The sequence below is a fragment of the Pseudorasbora parva genome, chromosome 20 (assembly GCF_024679245.1).
Source record: "Pseudorasbora parva isolate DD20220531a chromosome 20, ASM2467924v1, whole genome shotgun sequence".
Lineage (NCBI taxonomy): Eukaryota > Metazoa > Chordata > Actinopteri > Cypriniformes > Gobionidae > Pseudorasbora > Pseudorasbora parva.
In genome coordinates this window covers 6,237,083-6,256,305 of record NC_090191.1, presented here as the reverse complement: position 1 = coordinate 6,256,305, position 19,223 = coordinate 6,237,083, and the positions used below count along the sequence as shown (strand labels likewise).

At 37.4% G+C, this 19,223-nt stretch overlaps 1 protein-coding gene across 1 annotated transcript in view; it reads left to right on the top strand.

Moving 5' to 3' along the window:
• LOC137049035 (zinc finger protein 585A-like) overlaps positions 1-19,223 on the top strand; it is a 41,813-nt gene that overhangs the window by 14,571 nt on the left and 8,019 nt on the right. Inside the window, exons 3-4 of the mRNA XM_067427431.1 lie at positions 3,358-4,659; positions 9,701-9,883. Of these exons, the coding sequence (XP_067283532.1) occupies positions 3,358-4,659; positions 9,701-9,883 (1,485 nt within the window). The remainder of the gene's footprint in view (positions 1-3,357; positions 4,660-9,700; positions 9,884-19,223) is intronic.

The window sequence follows — 19,223 nt, the reverse complement described above, 5'->3', positions numbered from 1 at the left end:
TCTCGCTCCGCCGCGCCCAGAACCAGTACCTCAATCCGAGATTAATGTGTTAGTCTCTCGACAGTAGCAAAAAGAGTGTGCGTGTTGTTTATGTTTCTGTTTATAATATTTGAGAAGGTCTGTCTAGCTTTGACTAGTTCCACATTGAAAGCATGAAGGCTGTCTTTATAGATGTTATGATGGGCTACAAGTTTTGTCTTTCATCACATGCGTTCAGATATCCTGCATTGTCTTTTCATTATTTGCACTGCTGTTGAGTTTCTCCAAGGTGCTTTTTGTTTGCCACTCTTTTTCCTGACTTTCAAAAGGGGAGCAGTATAATCAATTACACTCTTTACTTTTGAGTTAAAAGAGTCAATGAGAAAATTATGAGAATCTGCAGATATGTTTGTTGCTAGAGATATAGCCTTCATAATCAGCAAATTATGTTATACTTGCATGAGTTATTTGTGCTGAGTATAAAATAACGGAGTGTCTATTCACAAAGTGCAAATAGTGTGCCTTGTTGGCAAGTGCAATTCGCACTAGCTCTGCCTAACAATGCCTAACTTTGCCAAACAAGATAAAAAAAACACCCATAATTCAACATCCTTATTGGCGCAATCAGTAAAGCATATGGCTTATGGATTGTTGCTTTGTCATGATCAACACGGTTTCAAATTCGCCTTTTGCCTCTTGCTCTTCTCTCTTTTCTCATCACAAATCACATGGGAAAGGTATTTATTTTCAATAAAAATTAAGAAAATGTTCTAAAAGTAGAAATAAAGTAAATAAACTGCTTTAAGGCTGCACCCATTTAATTAATAAAAATGTTAAAAAAAAATTATAAAAATAATATTTCACACTGTTATTATTGCATCCTGTTAATGTACAACAATGACATAGACAAATAGTGTATCTGTCAAAATAAGTATAAATCACGTGTCATTACTATTTAAATTACAAAGAACTGCAACTTTATATGGAATATATCACTATATTCACTTAGTAAATATAATCTACAGCTAGTTGCACTTAGTGTAAATATCATCTATTGTTAAGAAAATGTTATTTTCACTGAGTGTAAATTGAATTAGTTGCTACTTGCACTTAGTGTAAATAGCAATTATCATTTAGAAAATATGCTTTTTTCACTGTTAATAAAATCTAGTTGCTATTTACACTTGGTGTAAATAACATCTATTGCTATTTGCACTTAGTGTAAATAGCAACTAGATTCTATTTACATTTAGTGAAAATAGTCGATGCCATAAAATAATGTGTGTGAATCCTCTCAGAGTGTTCATGAGCTGAAGCTATCTTTCCTTTTGGTTCTTCCGGAGCGTTGTCAGTCCACGGGAAGTTTAAAGGTGGTTAAGAGCTCTTTGGACAATTGTTGCCCTTAAAAAAGCCACATACCCTCTATGTAGATATCAGAGAACAATTTAACATATTGTTTCAACTCAGGCAACCCAACTAGGGCAGCTTTAATTAAAAGCTACCTAATGAAAATGCTTGTCAGTGTATTAGAATTTGTCTTCAGTCAAGACCACTCTCTGTTTGCATGGGGAGAGAGTGGGGTTGATGGGGAGAGAGATATGTCCCTTTGAAGTAACCAGGGCTCTTCGAGGGGCTCCCGCTTAGTGTCGGCTAAGCCGTAAAGTGACAACCGAGCAATTTAGTTCAGACTTCTCGTTGCCAGGACATTTTAATTATATGCCCAAAATCAAGAAGATAAGAGCATCTCTGTTCAGTGGAACTGACAATTTGTGAGACACTCCAGACACTACATTTTCATCAAGATTCTTTGATGAATAGAAATCAGTAGAATCACAGTGGCATTTTTTGAAACAATTTTTTGTAAAAGTATAAATGTCTTCAACGGTCTATTTTAACCGTTTTCATGCATGCTTTTCAATTTAATGCAAAATAGAGCAATCAACATTAATATTCAGGAAAAACTATTAGACTACATTTTATTTGATGGGGTGAAAATGGACATGGACAATGGCCCTCATTTATCAAAAGTGCGTACACCAAATTTCCAGCATACAACTTGCGTACACCCAAACCCACGGTGACTTATTTAGATTTATCAATATGGACGTTGGCGTACGGCACGCTCAAATCCTATGCCAGCTCAGGAGGTGGTGTACGCACGTTTGAGTTAGTGCGAAAATGCGCCGGAAAACAATAACACCACAAAATGCTCTGACAAATATATGCTAGGCCTATATTATAACCCACTGTAAAAAAACAAAAACAAGAACATAGTAATTATAAACTTCAGTGTTTATTTTTGTGCAACATGGACTTCAAGGTTTAATTTGTGTGACACCAAGCATTTGATGTTTTAGGTATTCCTCCAGTCGCGAGCCTGTGCGCTTTACCTGACGGTTCGGGGTTATGCCCGGCAGCTGCGCACGGACTGGGACTGAAAATAATTCAGACTGTCAAAATAATAAAATTGACATTCTTCTTCTTTTAAATAATAATAATAATAATAAAATAAATAATAACGACATTCTTCTTCTAAATAACAATGCGTCATTAATAATAAAAATCATAATAATAATAAGAATCCTACAAATTGTCATGCAATTATTAATGTGAATGAATGGTACTCCACATCACATCATCATCACTATCGTACACCCCAATAGCCTACCTACATGTGCCGTGATACGAAATTAAATGCTAATTGTTTCAAAATCATTGTTCTGTAAAATAATGCATTGTGATAGTTTCTCATCCAAACTGCTAGCCTATTTAAACTGCTGGAGTGCACTTCTCAACCGCCACACTGTTACTCGTAATTTAGGTCCATATTTTGTTTTTGTGGGTGCCTTTAATCCCACTCTTTAAACTCCCAAATAATCATCTCACTAGTTCAGTAGTCAGGGCACTGATCAGCGAGTCAGCCCATTGATTTATGTCCTAATCAGTGCCCTTACTAGTGGACTAGTGAGATGATTGAGGCGCGCCCGATCTCCACATCGGAGAAGTTTCGCTTCTTTGCCGTCTTCCGTGTGTTCATGGCGTAAAATGAGGGCGTGGGGGAGGCGGAGACTTGAATATATAGGGGCGTGTTATTCTAATGACCATCGGTTTCAGCCGCGGCATTTATCAAGGGCAGGTATTGCGTACACCTGGATTGCAGAGGTAGGGGCGTTTATACAGCTTCATAAATCAGGCGGTGAAAGGAGTGTAAGCATAATCTTACGCCAACATATACGCCCGTTTCTACGCATGATTGATAAATGAGGGCCAATGAGTGGGGGGTGTATGAGACCCACTGGCCCAAATGTTCCTAAATGTGTCTGTCGTGTTGCACAATTAAACTAAGGGTTAACCTGTATTTGTCTCTGTTCACCTTAGACCTGATGCCGCTGAAAGAGGTGCGTCTAGAATTGAATGAAATGGAAGAGAAAGATCTCTATGAAATGCATCATGATTTCATATCTGAAGAAAAATCTTTTAGTTGTTCACAGACTAAAAAGACTTCCACACGAAAAAGAGCTCAAAAGAAAGGAACTTTTCACCCTCAGTGTGGAAAGAGCTTCAATCAACATAAAGTCCACATGCAAGTTCACACTGGAGAAAAGCCTTTCACTTGTCAACAGTGTGGGAAAATGTTCACTGGAAAAGGGAGTCTTAAAATCCACATGAGAATTCACACTGGAGAGAAACCTTACACCTGCCAACAGTGTGGGAAAAGTTTTACTGAAAAATGGAGACTTAAAGCCCACATGAGAATTCACACTGGAGAGAAGCCTTACACCTGCCAACAATGTGGGAAAAGTTTCAATGGAAAAGATAGTCTTAAAGTCCACATGAGAATACACACTGGAGAGAAACCTTACACCTGCCAACAGTGTGGAAAAAATTACGCTCTAAATGCAAGCCTTAAAGCCCACATGAGAGTTCACACTGGAGAGAATCCTTACACCTGCCAACAGTGTGGAAATAGTTTTACTAAAATAGGAAATCTTAAAAGGCACATGAGAGTTCACACTGGAGAGAAGCATTACACCTGCCAACAGTGTGGAAAGAGTTTCACTAAAATAGAAAACCTAAATAGGCACATGAGCGTTCACACTGGAGAGAAGCCTTACATCTGTCAACAGTGTGGAAAACGTTTCACTAAAATAGGAAGCCTTAATAGGCACATGAGAGTTCACACTGAAGAGAAGCCTTGCACCTGCCAACAGTGTGGAAAGAGTTTCAGACATAAAGGAAACCTTGAAGTTCACATGAATATTCACTCTGGAAAGAAGGATTTCACCTGCATGCAGTGTGGAAAGGGTTTCACTCAAAAAGGGTATCTTAAAGTACACATGAAAATTCACTCTGGAGAGAAGGATTTTTCCTGCCAGCAGTGTGGGAAGAGTTTCACTCAAAAAGGACACCTTAAAAGGCACATGAGAGATCACACTGGAGAAAAGCCTTACACCTGCCCTCACTGTGGAGAGAGTTTCACTAAAATAAGAAACCTTACAGTTCACATGAGAGTTCACACTGGAGGAAAAGATTTCACCTGCCAGCAATGTGGAAAGAGTTTGACTCGAAAAGGAAGCCTTAAAGCCCACATGAGAATTCACACTGGAGAGAAGCCTTACTCCTGCCAACAGTGTGGAAAGAGTTTCACTCAAAAAGGGCATCTTGAAGTACACATGAAAACTCACTCTGGATAATTTCACCTGCCAGCAGTGTGGAAAGAATTTCACTACAATTAATTCACTCTGGAGAGACATATGAACAATGTGGAAAGAGTTTCAGATTTAAAGCAAACCTTAATTGCCACGTGAGGATTCACTAAAGAGAACTGTTTTGTCGCCAGTGTGCAAGGAGATTCAAAGACTTAAGAGACGGGTAATAACTCACACCAGAGAGAAGCCTTTTATTTTCCATCAGTGTGAAAAAGGTTTCAGAATTAAAGGAAACCTTCAGACACGCATAAGAGTTCACACTGGAGAGAGGCATTTTACATGTCTTCAGTGTAAAAAAAGTTTCACATACAGTCAAGCCCGAATTTATTCATACCCCCGGCAAATTCTGAATTAAAGGTATACTTCAGCGCTGTGAAGATGAGTTTGTATTTACACCTAAGTATTCAGACCCTTTGCTGTGACACTCATATTTAACTCATGTGCTGTTAATTTCTTCTGATCATTCTTGAGATGGTTCTACAACTTCATTTGAGTCCAGCTGTTTGATTATACTGATTGGACTTGATTAGGAAAGCCACACATCTGTCTATAAAGGACCTTATAGCGAGATAGATTCTGTGAACCAGGAGCACGTGCCAGAAGTGAGCGGGAGATAGATTCTGTGAACCGAAACTGCAATTCAGTGAACTGCGAACAGGTGCACGTGGCAGAAGGGAGCGTGAGTCGCAGGTCTGGCCCGTGGAATAGGGCCACCAAAATGAGTGATTTTTCCCGGTTTTATTACTGGTACTATTTTATCAATATTAATTTGAAATATTACCACAAAAAAAAAAAAAACACCCAGCAAGTGTTTTAGTGTGTCAGATATAGAACATGCGATCAGTTTAACGTTGGGAATGTGTGTTGTGTTGCGTCGCCTCTCGCGCATCTAATCTAGACAGAATTGCTTTAGTTTTTTAGTGTGCTTGGTTGCTCGTGCCAGACATTGAAAGTTGCCTGATTATTAGAGTTGAGCCGGATACTCGGCTGAAACGAGTATCCGGTACGGTTAAAACACTTTTGCAGAGTACGAGTATTATACGAGAAATATGAGTCAATATCTGTGCTCGGATTGAATAAAAATCCTCATTGGGTAGCTGAATGTGTCTGTGTTCTGTGATAGGCTCACAGCACCCCTCCCCTACACACACACACACACACAGATTTGCACACAGAACAGCGCTCTTTCTTTCTCTATGTCTCTCCCTCAGTCACTCAGGTTCGCGGTTCTTTTACGTTAACGTTTACGGTTTCTTCAGCTTCAGGTTTTTTTTTTATTTCGGGTTGTTTGTAGTACTTATTAACCAGTAGAGTTCTGGTAAATGTGGGGTTTCAGACGTGGTGATTGGTAGAATGCGGCTAGCGTTGCGTCTGCCTGTCGGAGATTTTTGTTTAACCGTCTGCTGGGTCTAAATAAAGTAGTGGTATAAAAACTACTATATTAAAAATTAATTAGCTACACACACTCTCTCTCTCCCTCTCTCTGCCTGTCATCAGTTTTTTTTTTTTTTTTACTCGTCTGCTGGCTCTAACCACCAGTTTTTTGAACTGACACTTTGAACTCTAGCTGACAATTTCTTGCTTATTTTATAAAAAATAAAGGAATTAGTGGTATAAAACTATAATACAAAATAATAATTAGCTACACACACACACTCTCCCGCTCTGCCTGTCATTTGAGGGTTTTTTTTTCTCTCACACATGCACACACATACCTGGTGTGGAAATAAAAAAAAAGAACCAACACATTTTTTTTTTTACACTGATAGTAAAAAAAGTAGTTTGTGTTTTACAGAATTTTCACTCAGTATATTTTCCTCAATTTGTGTTCGAGAAGATGTGCAGAGAGGTTGAAATGTCTGTTTATGAAAATAGCTGCCCATGTATAAACGTAGCCTCATTATATTTTATTGCATGGTTTGTTGTCACAACTTGTTGTGTTGTTTGCATTTGTTTTTCATGTTCAAATTATAATCTCTGAAGAAAAATGTTTGTTTCAGTGTTATTATATAACAATCTATCTATTTACTTTAAAGTGATATATAGCACTTGATGCCAACTGCTAGAATGGGTGAGAAAAACAAATGAAAGAGGAGGAATGTCAGGCGCCCCAAAAATGTTCTAGGTCTTTAAGGGTTAAAAGCCCTTTATAAACCTTGTTTTCGCATCGGCCCAGTTGAAGTCTTTTTTTCTGTAGCCACTCTGAAGTCCAAAGTCTTTTGCATTTTACAACGGGTGAATCTCCAGTTGACACTGGTGATTGTCGTTTAAACTTTTCTCAATACTGCCATCACATAAGTTTAATTATATCAAGTGCTGTGAGAAAAGGTTATAAATCTCCACCTCCGACATCCTCACACACAATATAGACTACTAGCCAGGACACCTTATTGATGTGTACAGATGTGACGCAAAGATATGCTTGAATTTCGCGTGGAAATCCACCAGAACCACTGGAATCAAAAACATCACTTCCAAGATTACCGTTGTGAATCGAGGTAAGGTAAGCAGATAGTTTTGAAAACTGGCTGGTAATACATTTGCGTAAATTTATTTTGGATAATTTTTAACTCAAAAAAGTTACGGACTGCAGCTTTAAATACATGCAAGTGAACTTCTTATGGTTTAAATACTTAAAATAAAATGATGTTAGTTAGTTCGTAAGTTATCACAGGCTGTGGGCAAAGCCATTATATGTTTTCAACACTCACAGAGAGTCGGAGCCTGCTGTATTTACACACAAGATCATCCACTTCAACTGATATACGTGACATTACATGAGGGAACAGCCTAGACTGCTCGTACAGTAAAGCTCTGTTTTTCCACATTTTTTTTAAAGAATTATGAATATACTTCAGACTAGAGATTTGACAACGCCTGAAAACTGGCCATATCCCTTAGGACCAGCCAGATGTTTCAAACAAAACAAATAAACAAAAAGAAAGACTTTTTTTCTAAAATGTCTTCTCTTCCCGGTCACTCTCTTACGCTATTTGTAACCTCCACTGACCGCTGGCTTCAACCCTCAAACATGAGCTTTTTTCCTCATCATGTCTTATCATCATTTATCAGTTTATGGTTATAAAATAGGAAAAGTGAACCAAATGATGTCAATACTGTTGACAATATTTTTTATATAAAATATTTATGATTTAATAATATAATTATTATTGAGAATATGTAGATGTATATCTAGATATTTAGATGTAGAATCTTATACTCTATAACCAAAAATCAACAGTCATCATTATTTTAAATTGTACACTTATTTTCAGGTATTTTTTAGACTAAAATGAACTTTATATGCCCATATTTTTATTATCAGGAAAAAAACGGACATTTAAATACATTTCAGTGTGCACACAAACGCACACACACACACACACACACTATAAATATGTATTTCCCTAAACACTAGCGTTTTTCCACATACAAAGTCTCTCAGTCTTTAATTTGTTTCCTAAAATTTTCAGCATAACATGTATTTAAATATGTATTTCACCAATACATTCATCTCTGCATTTCTGTCATCTCTTATTATTTGTATGTGTACACTTCTGTGATTGTAGCGTGTGAACGGGACTTTTATTTTGGTAGTGATCTGACGACATAAGGCTGCGCCGCGCTCCTGAGTGTGTTTGTGACTGATTAGGCTGAAGAACGGTTTGTGTTTTAAGCGTTTCAACTATAGAAACCATCTTCAAAGTTTTACAGGCGGCGCAGATTGAATTATTTATTATTAACTGTGACATTGCACTGCTAACACTTATTAACTTTGTGTGACCATAGTAACAGAATGAAAACACGATCGAGTAACAGAAGGAGCGTCTCATCCTGCTTGCTATATTTAAATCAGTTCATCTTATAAACATGAGTTCAGTCTCTGGCTGTAGAAATGAGAGAAACTGAGCATCATGAAAGGCAGTAATTTCAATTAATTGCTTTGGAAATTGATTTGGTGATTTAAATCGCTCTATTTCTATCTTTATTTAAATAATAATAATAATGTATGTATGTATATATATATATATATATATATATATATATATATATATATATATACCCAGCTAACAATTTTAGGTTATAAGAACGTTTCCCTAACGTTCCCATTAAGTTCTAAAAACGTTTTTGAACGTTCTAGGAACGTTGAAATGTCCAGTTTGTGGAACGTTGTATTAACGTTCTCATTAGGTTCTAAGAACGTTAAATAACGTTCTTATAAGGGTGTGGAGTATGATCAAATAAAATATTCCTGTTTTCTCCTTTTCTGTACTTGCTTTTGTTTATTGACATCTTATTCTTTCTTAAAAAAAGCTAAAACCACTTTTATAATTGACTTTTATATTTATATTACATTTATATTTAGTGCATAATTAGTTTACTAGATTTTTCTTCTGATTGTAAAAAAATTAATATATACACGAAAATAGCATTTAAGTGTCATTAAGTTATCTCTGGATATACAAATTATGTATCTGAAGTTTGAGAAAAAAGCTAATGACTAATTTGTAATGACTAATACTTTTTTTAATGTAGTAACGTTTTTAAAACGTTCCACTAACAATGTAAGAATAACGTTTTATAGCTAACGTTTTTAGAACGTTTCTCTATAGCAAATAACGTTGGCACAACGTTCTAATAACGTTACTGCGACAACGTTTTTTGATAACGTTGAGAGAACTTTCAGAGAACGTTAGCCAACGTTCTGAGAACGTTCCCTGTTAGCTGGGTATATATATATATATATATATATATGAATGTATATATATATACACATGTGTGTGTGTTATGTATATAATATATTTATGATTATATGTATATGGATGTCTGTCTGTATAATGTGTACTTTTATTAGTTTGTAGGGCTAGTTTTGAGTGTTACTGAGACTGCGCTGATACTGAACTAGAGCTGATTGAGACTCTCAGAGATTTAGTGTGGATTTATTTTTCTTTCTGTTAATTATTCTCATCTTAAACAGGACACCCAGAAAAACTCCTGGAGAAGTGACTGAGATCCATGTGACACACTTATAAAGATGGAGTTTATTAAAGAGGAGACTGAAGACCTGAAGATTGAAAATGTATTCAGTTTGAAACATGAAGAAACTGAGAAACAAACAAAGAAAGAGGAGAGTGAAGACATAAAGATTGAAGAAACATTAAGTGTGAAACTTGAAGAAACTGAGGAACAAACAGGTTGGTTTCATTCTCAAATCGAAACTCTTTTGTTTCTAATTAAAATGTCCATCTCTACAGAAATGAAGGATATTTTTGAAGAATGTCTTGCGTCTGTTCTCAACCCTGGTGGTTAGACAAAATTTGACATTTGTCGAGCATTGTCAATTCTACACGCTCGCAGATCCTCTCATTATAACAAGCAAAGCTTATGCACAACGTAAATAAGAGATTTGTTGTGCCGTTAGATTAGATTTATAAAGGGAGTTTCTGTCGATCACGCCATAATGGCTGCACTTCTTGCTTTCTGTTTAAAGTACATTCCCAATTTGAATAAAAGTTTTGTCATAGTTCTAAAGCGAACCAACATATTCTGCAAAGTTTCAGGAATGACAAGCACTTTTATTTGACTGAATCCGTTATCTTATTCTGCAAATCGCTCCTGAAATGTCCTAGTCCAAGTAAACCCAGCCGGATCTGCCTGCCGGTGATTTGACTTCGCCCTGCAGCTCAGGCTGGAAACCTGTACATGTTCCTGCTTCTGTTACAAATTAGCAGGAACCAATCACAAACTGGCTTATCCACCTGACATGCTATTGGCAGATTTAACACAATGACAGATAGAGAACATGGATCTTTGGTTTGATTGGTTGAATGACTATAGAGAACATGGATCTTTGGTTTGATTGGTTGAATGACTATCAAATTGTGTAATTTGAACTATCCCCGTTGATCACACCTCTTGCAGTAGAAAATACAGAGCAGATTCCCCAGACCAATGTTCAGTCTTTAAAGATTGAGCTTGGTCTGGTGAGAGCCAGACAAGAAATGGCCATGATCAACCCTCTCCACACATCTTGGCAATAGAATCGCCATTGGCTAGTCATTTTTTTTGTTTACTCGCCAGACTTGTATCATCTGTTCATATTTTTATAAACCCATGAAAATAGTCCAGTTGAGTCACGACTTCATAAAAATGTCAGTTCATTAACATGTTTTGTATTTTTGTATATTTAAGATGTAGGAAATACTTGTGCGTTACGGACGTGATAATAAAAAGATGCACGTTTTTGAAAGACAATATATTTTGTATACAGAAGCAACAATATCATCTGAATGAAGAAGGGTTGGCTCTTCACATAAAACATTTTTATTTCAGTTTTTGTTTTCACATTGCAGAGGACAAATCAATGTTTGGGTGTGACATGACTATTCTTAAAGCGGGATTTATCTGATTGGAAACGCATATAAAATGCTTAATTTTTTCACGTGGGTTATATATATCTATATATATATAAACACTGATCATCTCTTCCTCATGGTACCTGTTAGTGGATGGGATATATTAGGCAGCAAGTGAACATTTTGTCTTCAAAGTTGATGTGCTAGAAATATGAAATTACGCCCCAACAAATCGTTCTTTTTTAAAACGGAAACGGTGGTGCGTTGAACACCCTGTTGTGATGATGCAAGAGTTGCACCTATGGCAGCTGAAAAGGCCATTCTCTTTTTTTGAGCCTGATGACATCTGTATTTGTACTATAAAGCAATACAACTCTTATGTGTATTGTGTATACTGAGCTGCAGCAGACACATTTGTAGACAATTTTACTTGGACTAATTGTGCAAACTGTCTCTTATGTATATAACCTACATATAACCTGTTTATGTAAACACGTTATACACACCAATCATGAGAACTTGTCTCAAACCCCATTGTACACCGTTTCCAGGAAACATGTAATTCAACCTGGAAAGCGTGGCAAAACGTTTGCGCCCCTGGTCTGATCTTGCCCCAGACCTTACAGAAAGTAGGTCAGAGGTAATTATCACAGACCAATGTTGGGTCAAGTGTAAATACAGCATTTATAACTCTTTACAATATGCTCAGTTTTAGACAATGGATGGTCATTGCAAATCAGCGGTGGGTAGGCTACTGATGTGAATTCAAATGTTACTGTACATTTGGTTTAGGTTTACAAACTGTAACTCATAGCCGCGAGCGAGATGATTGATAGGACGATAGTGAAGACTAGCACAGGATAACTTTTGTTAATGAAAATGTATATTTCTTTGTTCTATGTAAGAGTTTGTCTTTGTTTTATTGTTGTTTTTAAACAAATAATAATGAACCACATACTAAAGATTTGTTTTAAAGGCAAATTTCCTAAATATTTATTTATTTGTTATAATGCAGGTAGGCTATTTTATTATCGTCCATCTTAGCCTATTCTTTTTAAAGGAAGTGTATGTAAGATTGGGGCCAAAACTGGTACTACAGGTGTATACCCTCTCCTTGCCTCGAGGTTGCCAGATTGGCTGCAGGATCCTCAGGAACGTTTGTAGCTGCTGTGATAACTAGAGCAGATCTGGCAACCTGGATGCAGAAACACTACTGACTTTGTGATTGGTCAAAAGGTGGAGGGTGGAGCTTCAGGCCAAAACACAAAATGTCAAATTGCAAGTTGAGGGCTGCAACAACAACTTTTAAATGACAATATCCATTCCTGGCCAGACTACTGTTGTCAGTGATATAAGTATTTGAAAATAACCCTAATCACCTTAGTGAAAAAAAAGTATGCGGCCAGACTAATTTTTAGTATACTTGAAGTGTGTTAATGACTAGTTAACTTGATGTGCTATTTTGACACAACTCATTTTGTACTAAGTATATTTAAGTTGTAATTAAATTGTTTTAAAGCACAACTTTAAGTGTATTTAGTGTACTTTTGTGTGCTAAATTGGAACAACTTTAAGTATACATAGGGACTAATGACATGCTTAATTAGTGATATTAAATGTGCTTTATTTGTATTATAAGTATATTTTATTTGTGTTAAGTATATTTTATTTGTATTATAAGTAGGGCTGGACAATAATTTAATATCAATATATATCGCGATATAATTTTTTTCAATAACGGTGATATGATTTTTAAACACATTTCCGATATTTCGATATACATTACAGCATTCCTCACTGACTGACGTTCAGGGCGCAGCCGTCAGAAAGAGCAGAACACGATTGGCTACTTGTGCGATGACGTACACCACGGACACGCAGCCAGTGCTCAGCAGTAGTAGGCTGATAAATCCAACGCGGCAAGTTTTAGCTACAAAAAGAGTTTCCCTGACTAATACAAATGTGACTGGACGAGCTTCCACAAGTAAGGAGAAAGACTAACTTTCTTTAGTGGCGTGGAAGTGGTTCGGCTATCTACAGCACTATTCACACGGGATTAGTATTATAGAGACCTCTGTGATTTAGAAATGATCCCCCACATCTGAGTTTTGCGTGGCGCATTCGCACGGGATAAGCAAGCCTGTGATTTAACTTGAATTTACTGACTTCTCCCGGATATGATAGACTTCGTTATAGATATCTGTATGAAATCATAAGCAAGCATCGATATCGTTTTGATTATTTTACAGTAGCCTAATAAATAAACATAATTTCGTTCAGTTAGCGAACAGACGCCATGAACTGAGCTCAGACCAGCGGCAGGAGTCAGATTTAATTTATCACGAGTGAGAAGCTCACAATATACGGGGGAAGATTCAGTTTCAAATGCAAAAGTGTCTATTTAAACAAGCTTGTCATTGTACTGTACTGTTCTGTTCTGTTTTTCATTAAGAACAGTAGGCTATTGATGTTAATATTAAACACACCATTCTATCAGATTACTCTCAAATTGATAATCATTCTAAAGTGAAAGTATAATCCGTGCGGGCGCGGCTGCATTCATAACGGTGCGCATTATGAATGCAGACTTTATTCTTCGTGAAAGATAAAGATAGAAATGCTCACAGGAAGAAAAAAATCTTGCAAAAATGATTTACAATCCGCCTAATCCTGACCATATCGCAGAGATGTCGATTCGCACGGGACTACTATTATCACAGGACCTCGGTGTTCGGTGAAATATGGTAGGTAATTTGCGGGGGAATTTTTACTTTACAAATTACAGACATGGCCGATTCGCACGGGATTAAGATCACAGACTCAGATCCTAGGCTAAAATCTGACGTCTTTGGTCGTTAGTTTGACATGTTCACCGGCAGCCGATTAATGAGCGCTGCGATCAAATTTTACCTCAGACGAAATTCTGGCAGTGTCAGAAAATTTGGCACACAATCCTGCAGTGTGACTTCTCCTACGACGACAGTCAAATATCTCTGTTTTTCAAGACAAACTATGACCAAAACGAGAGCTAGAAATTTATTTGTAGCCAGCATTTCAGTCCCGCGTGTAATGCAGCTCACTGTCACCCAGCGCGTCATTCATTGATGATATAAAGCTCCGGGTGAGTTTTCTTGCGCGCGTCCGTTTTTAGCGCGCCTTAACTATCGTGCAGACTGCCAATAATGACAACTAAATCTTACAGTGTGACATGGCTTACATCGGGGATCATGTTCGTACAGTCTGACAAGGGACATTCGTAAAGTATTTTGAAAAATCGCACAGTGTGCAGGACCCATAAGGTCTGATATTAAACTTCAGGTTTCAGTGTGCTGCAAAATGTGCCGGAGAGGTGCCGACTAGGGGTGTAACAATACATCGACATAGATGCATCAATCTAATGTCTAACAAAATAATCCATGTAGACTATTTGTGTAAGAGGCAAGTGGCACATTTGTTTTAATGCTTTCCACATTTGCACACAATGACATGTATTAACACCAACTTGTGAAAGACGGTCAGACATGGCTTCACGATAATGTATAATTTGCTCGTGTTTTAAAGCCTTGCAAAAAGAAGCGTGCACTCATCTCAAACAGAGCACAAATAAGCCACTGAATTGAGTCTTCTTTTTATTTTTTGTGCATCAGTAGATAAAGGTCTATAGTTTTGCATTAAAGGAGAATATAGCGCTATGAATCGTTCATCACTGAAATTTAAAACTTAAAAGAAAATGCTCAATAAACTGCGTCTGCGAAGTGAGTCTTATGTTTATTTAAACGGTGATTTCACATTTCTTGTTCGTATAAAGGCTAAATGCAAATAAAAAGTGAACATTAATTTATTTGTACCATTTTTATTTCTAAAATATTATATAGTTTTATAGGAGGAGGTTTCATAGACTTGGCAAATTAATTTTTCAGAAGTTTGTAGGTACAGACATCCTTTGTGGCAGTAGTTTTTCTAAAGCTTTTACATAGTTCATATCGTTATCGAAATTATATCGTATCGACCGAAATTAAGAAATATATCGTGATATAAATTTTGGCCATATCGTCCAGCCCTAATTATAAGTATACTTTATTCGTGTTATAGTAGATTTTATTTATATTATAAGTACACTTTGTGTTATAGTATACTTTATTTGTATTATAGGTATACTTTATTTGTTGTCCTATAGTATACTTTATTTGTGTTTTAAGTAAATTACAAATTAATTACCAGTATCTTCAGAACACGCAAGCAATAAATGAATATAATATATATTTTATTTACCTTGACTTATTCAAATGACTAAAAATATACACTTTGAAGTCACTTACTGTTGTCACGATACCAAATTTTTAACTTCGATACGATACCAGACTAAAATACCTCGATACCGATACTAAATCGATACCACTGTAAAAAACAAACAAAAAACAGATAATATGAATAATATGACAACAGAACTCTTAGTAAAGTAACTTTTATCAGTGCTATCATTATTCTGTATATTATACAACACCACTAGCGTAAGGCAAACAAATTATAATGCAATTAAAATATTAATCTCATGTTATCCGTCATAGAACACGGATTTATGTTATAAGGTAAACTAAACTTTTTCATCATTGACGCGAGGAAAACTATCCTAGACGTCGTTCTAGTGTTATGCACAGCACACCATGATATAATTAGCCAAGCAACAATAAAACTTCCAATATACACAAATAGGCTGAATAAATGTTACCTGTCGAGAAGAAAGCAGGCAATGTCGGCGTTCTTTTTAAAATCGTTGCTCCTCATGAGCTCTTTCTATCTTGGAAAGGCCACTCCAGTATTTACTTTTGTCTTGTTGATTTGCCTGTCGCGTTGCCGTCTTAATTCTCTTTTCCGCTTCCTTGGCGACTCTGATACATATCCCGCAATGTTACTTGGTCCCCGACCGGGGTCGAATTCGGTAATCAATTCCGGGACGTGGTTGCTTTTACACAGAAGGCGACCCGGCAATGTTCCGGGAATATTGCGGGTCCGACATGCAGTGTGAAAGGGGCTTAAGAGTGATGATCCTCCATCGTCATATAGCAGCCTCAAGCAATCCTCCTCTTCACATGCGACACGGTGCCATCGAGTGTAAAAACGCGAAAAGCGAAGCTTGAATTTACGGGTATGTCCCTCTTTGGCAAATGTACTTTCAAGATGGAGGAGCAGCATGGCGACCGCCATCCGAACCCTCAACACTTATGTATTTTCAATGGTATATTCTAAAATTATGAGAGTGCATTATTACTTGAATTAAGTAAATATACATTAATGAGCACATATATTTTTGAAAGAACTAAGTGATTTTAGCTAAGAATAAACTAAAAAAGTTACACAGTGTAGCTTTAAATTAACACTGGAAGATGGTGGAAAACATATAATTGAACTAATTTCACTGACCATCTCTATACATAAATATAAATTACATATTATATTCAATTTTCTGATGAGCTGCTCATTAGACGTGTGTCTGATGGCCACTTATCAGAGACAGTTGACAGCAAACACTCTTGAAGAACAGCATCTGTTAACGGAATATACAAGAGATAAGGTCAGGTGCATGTTCATTCAACTTTTTATTCACGTTTAGTGACATTACTTATTACTTACCTCCAAACAGCAGGACCTTTTCCGGTTCTTTTCGGGATCACGTAATATTAGGCCATTTTATTCCAAAACAGTTTATCGTCACCATCAAGGTCAGGCTGCGATGTGACGTAATTGAACTGGTCTGAAAAATGAGCAATGTACTTTCCGCTCTCAGTGTTTTATTAAATAAATAATGTAACGCAACATTGTACTTCTCCTGCCAGGCTGCAATCAATATTTTCTTTTTTCTATTTTTCTAAAAAAAAAATTTTAAGTAATGTTCAAATAAGTACACTTTACAAAAGTACGCTGAACTTTCATTTAAAGTATATTTTTAGAAAATATATTTTTAGAAAATATACTAAAATACAATTATTTTAATGTGTGTTAAAAGTTGTATTGTGAAAATATGATGCTAATATATTTTTTATATATTTAGAGGTGGTACAATTTTTGTAAGTATATTTCTAATATACTATCGGAAAATAAAATATATTTGAAATACAATAAAGTATACTTTTTTTTTTTCACCAGGGCAGGACCATTTTATGATTAAAGGTTAAATTGTTCTCTGATATCTACATAGAGGGTATGTGGCTTATTTAAGGGCCCAGAAAAAAAATTGCCCAGATACAGTTTTACAGGTCCATTTACAACCCTATAAATTGTCCCTTGGATGTAATGCTCTATTTTTGCTTTATTTGGAAGGGTCATGAATATTAATGTTGAGCTCTGCTTTGATTGGCTTATTTCAGCCGCTCACAGCAGTTCAGTAAAGCGGCTTGTGAATCCTGACCGTCCTGACAGAACACAGACAGACTAAATGACACTAAGCAAAACATCTCAAATGGAGATTGATAAAATGCAGCTTACTTGTTTATTGGTGTTTTCAGATCATCCTCGCACAAGAGAGCTCGCGTTCATGCGGTTGCCAGATTTCAGTAATTAAATCCCCCAAACAGAGCTTTTCTGTGAAAAAAACCTGTATGCTATCTGGTGTTTTACCTAAATATGTCCAACCATATGCGCACTGATGATCTGAAAACACTGATAAACAAGTAAGCTGCATTTTATTAATCTCCATTTGAGATTTTCTACTTAAAGTGTGTCATTCGGTCTACAATTTAGACTTGTCTTTTTTCGTCAATGATATTGCATGTTTATATAACATTAGTCACAATGTAGGCTACACAGTGACTGTGATGTAGCCTAATCTGAAATACCGTACTTCAGTTCTCAAAAATATAAATATATAGCATAGCACAACACACACAGCGGAAGGATGGACGTCTTCGTTCCCTCCATCAGGGAACAAGGGTTACATACTTAATTGAGACATTTCCTGTCAGTCGGTCGAGTTCGGTTTGAGCTCGCTGGAGAGCCCAAAATCAGAAAGGTCCGTCACAGCTGTTTCTCTCCAAGACCCACTCAGAGTGACTATTGGATAACGCTGGGAAAACGTGCCCATCTTGAGAGATGGAAGGCTGCAGAGCTTCATCTTTCAGTGGAAGGAGGGGTGGCAGATTACACATAGGACTAACCAGCAGACTAGTGCAACATATGGCAGTCTCTGGGGTGGTTCCCTCCTGATCACGTTCCACTAGCATACAGGTGTAGGCCTGGCATCAGACTGCCCCCACATCTGACCCGCAGACCCTCAAAAGGGTTCGCCATTTCTGGGGAGAATAATAGATGTATGTATCCGGCCAGGGGCGGGAGTGGTGTTGCAAGCCGACAAAACGGGTACTTCGCACTTACCGGTCATGATGGGTGCGAGTACACGGGAAGAAACCAGCTCTACATGTAAGCTATAAAATCGACATGTTAGGTGTTGTCCAGCCCGCAGCTCTACATGTATCTACCAGCGAGAGATTGCCTTGAGCCAGTGCCCATGATGAAGCCACATTCCTAGTTGAGTGTGCCAGCACCCCAAACAGGCAAGGCACGTCTTGAGATTGGTAAGGCTAAGACGATAGCATCCACTATCCAGTGGGCTAACCTCTGCTTGCTTGAAATCAGCCTTTCCCTTCTGCTGGCCTCCGTAACACATGAAGAGCTGCTCTGAGGTCCTGAAGCTTTGAGTCCGGTCAACGTAAGTGTGCAGGGCGCAGACGGGACACAACAAACCCAGGGCTGGATCTGCCTCATCTGAGAGCAGTGCTTGCAGGTTCAACACCTGGTCCTGGATGGGAGTGGTAGGAACCTTGACCACGTATCCGGGCTGGGGTCTCAGGATGAAGTGCGAATCACCCGGGCCGAACTCTAGGCACGATTTGTTGACCAAAAGTGCGGGCAGGTCCCCTACTCTCTTGACGGAGTCAATGCAGTGAGGAGTACTGCCTTCATGGACAGGATATTCAACTGACTCGATTCAGGAGTCTGAAGTGCCCTGATCAGGTCGTGCTTTCCGACAGACTTATGTTCAACAGTGTCGTGATATGCCGCTATAGATGCAAAGTACACTTTGAGGAGGAGGGAGACAGCCTTTGTTCCAACCCATCTTGCAGGAAAGATAGCACGACACTAATCGAACACCTTCAGGGGTCTTTTTGGCGGGAAGAGCACCACT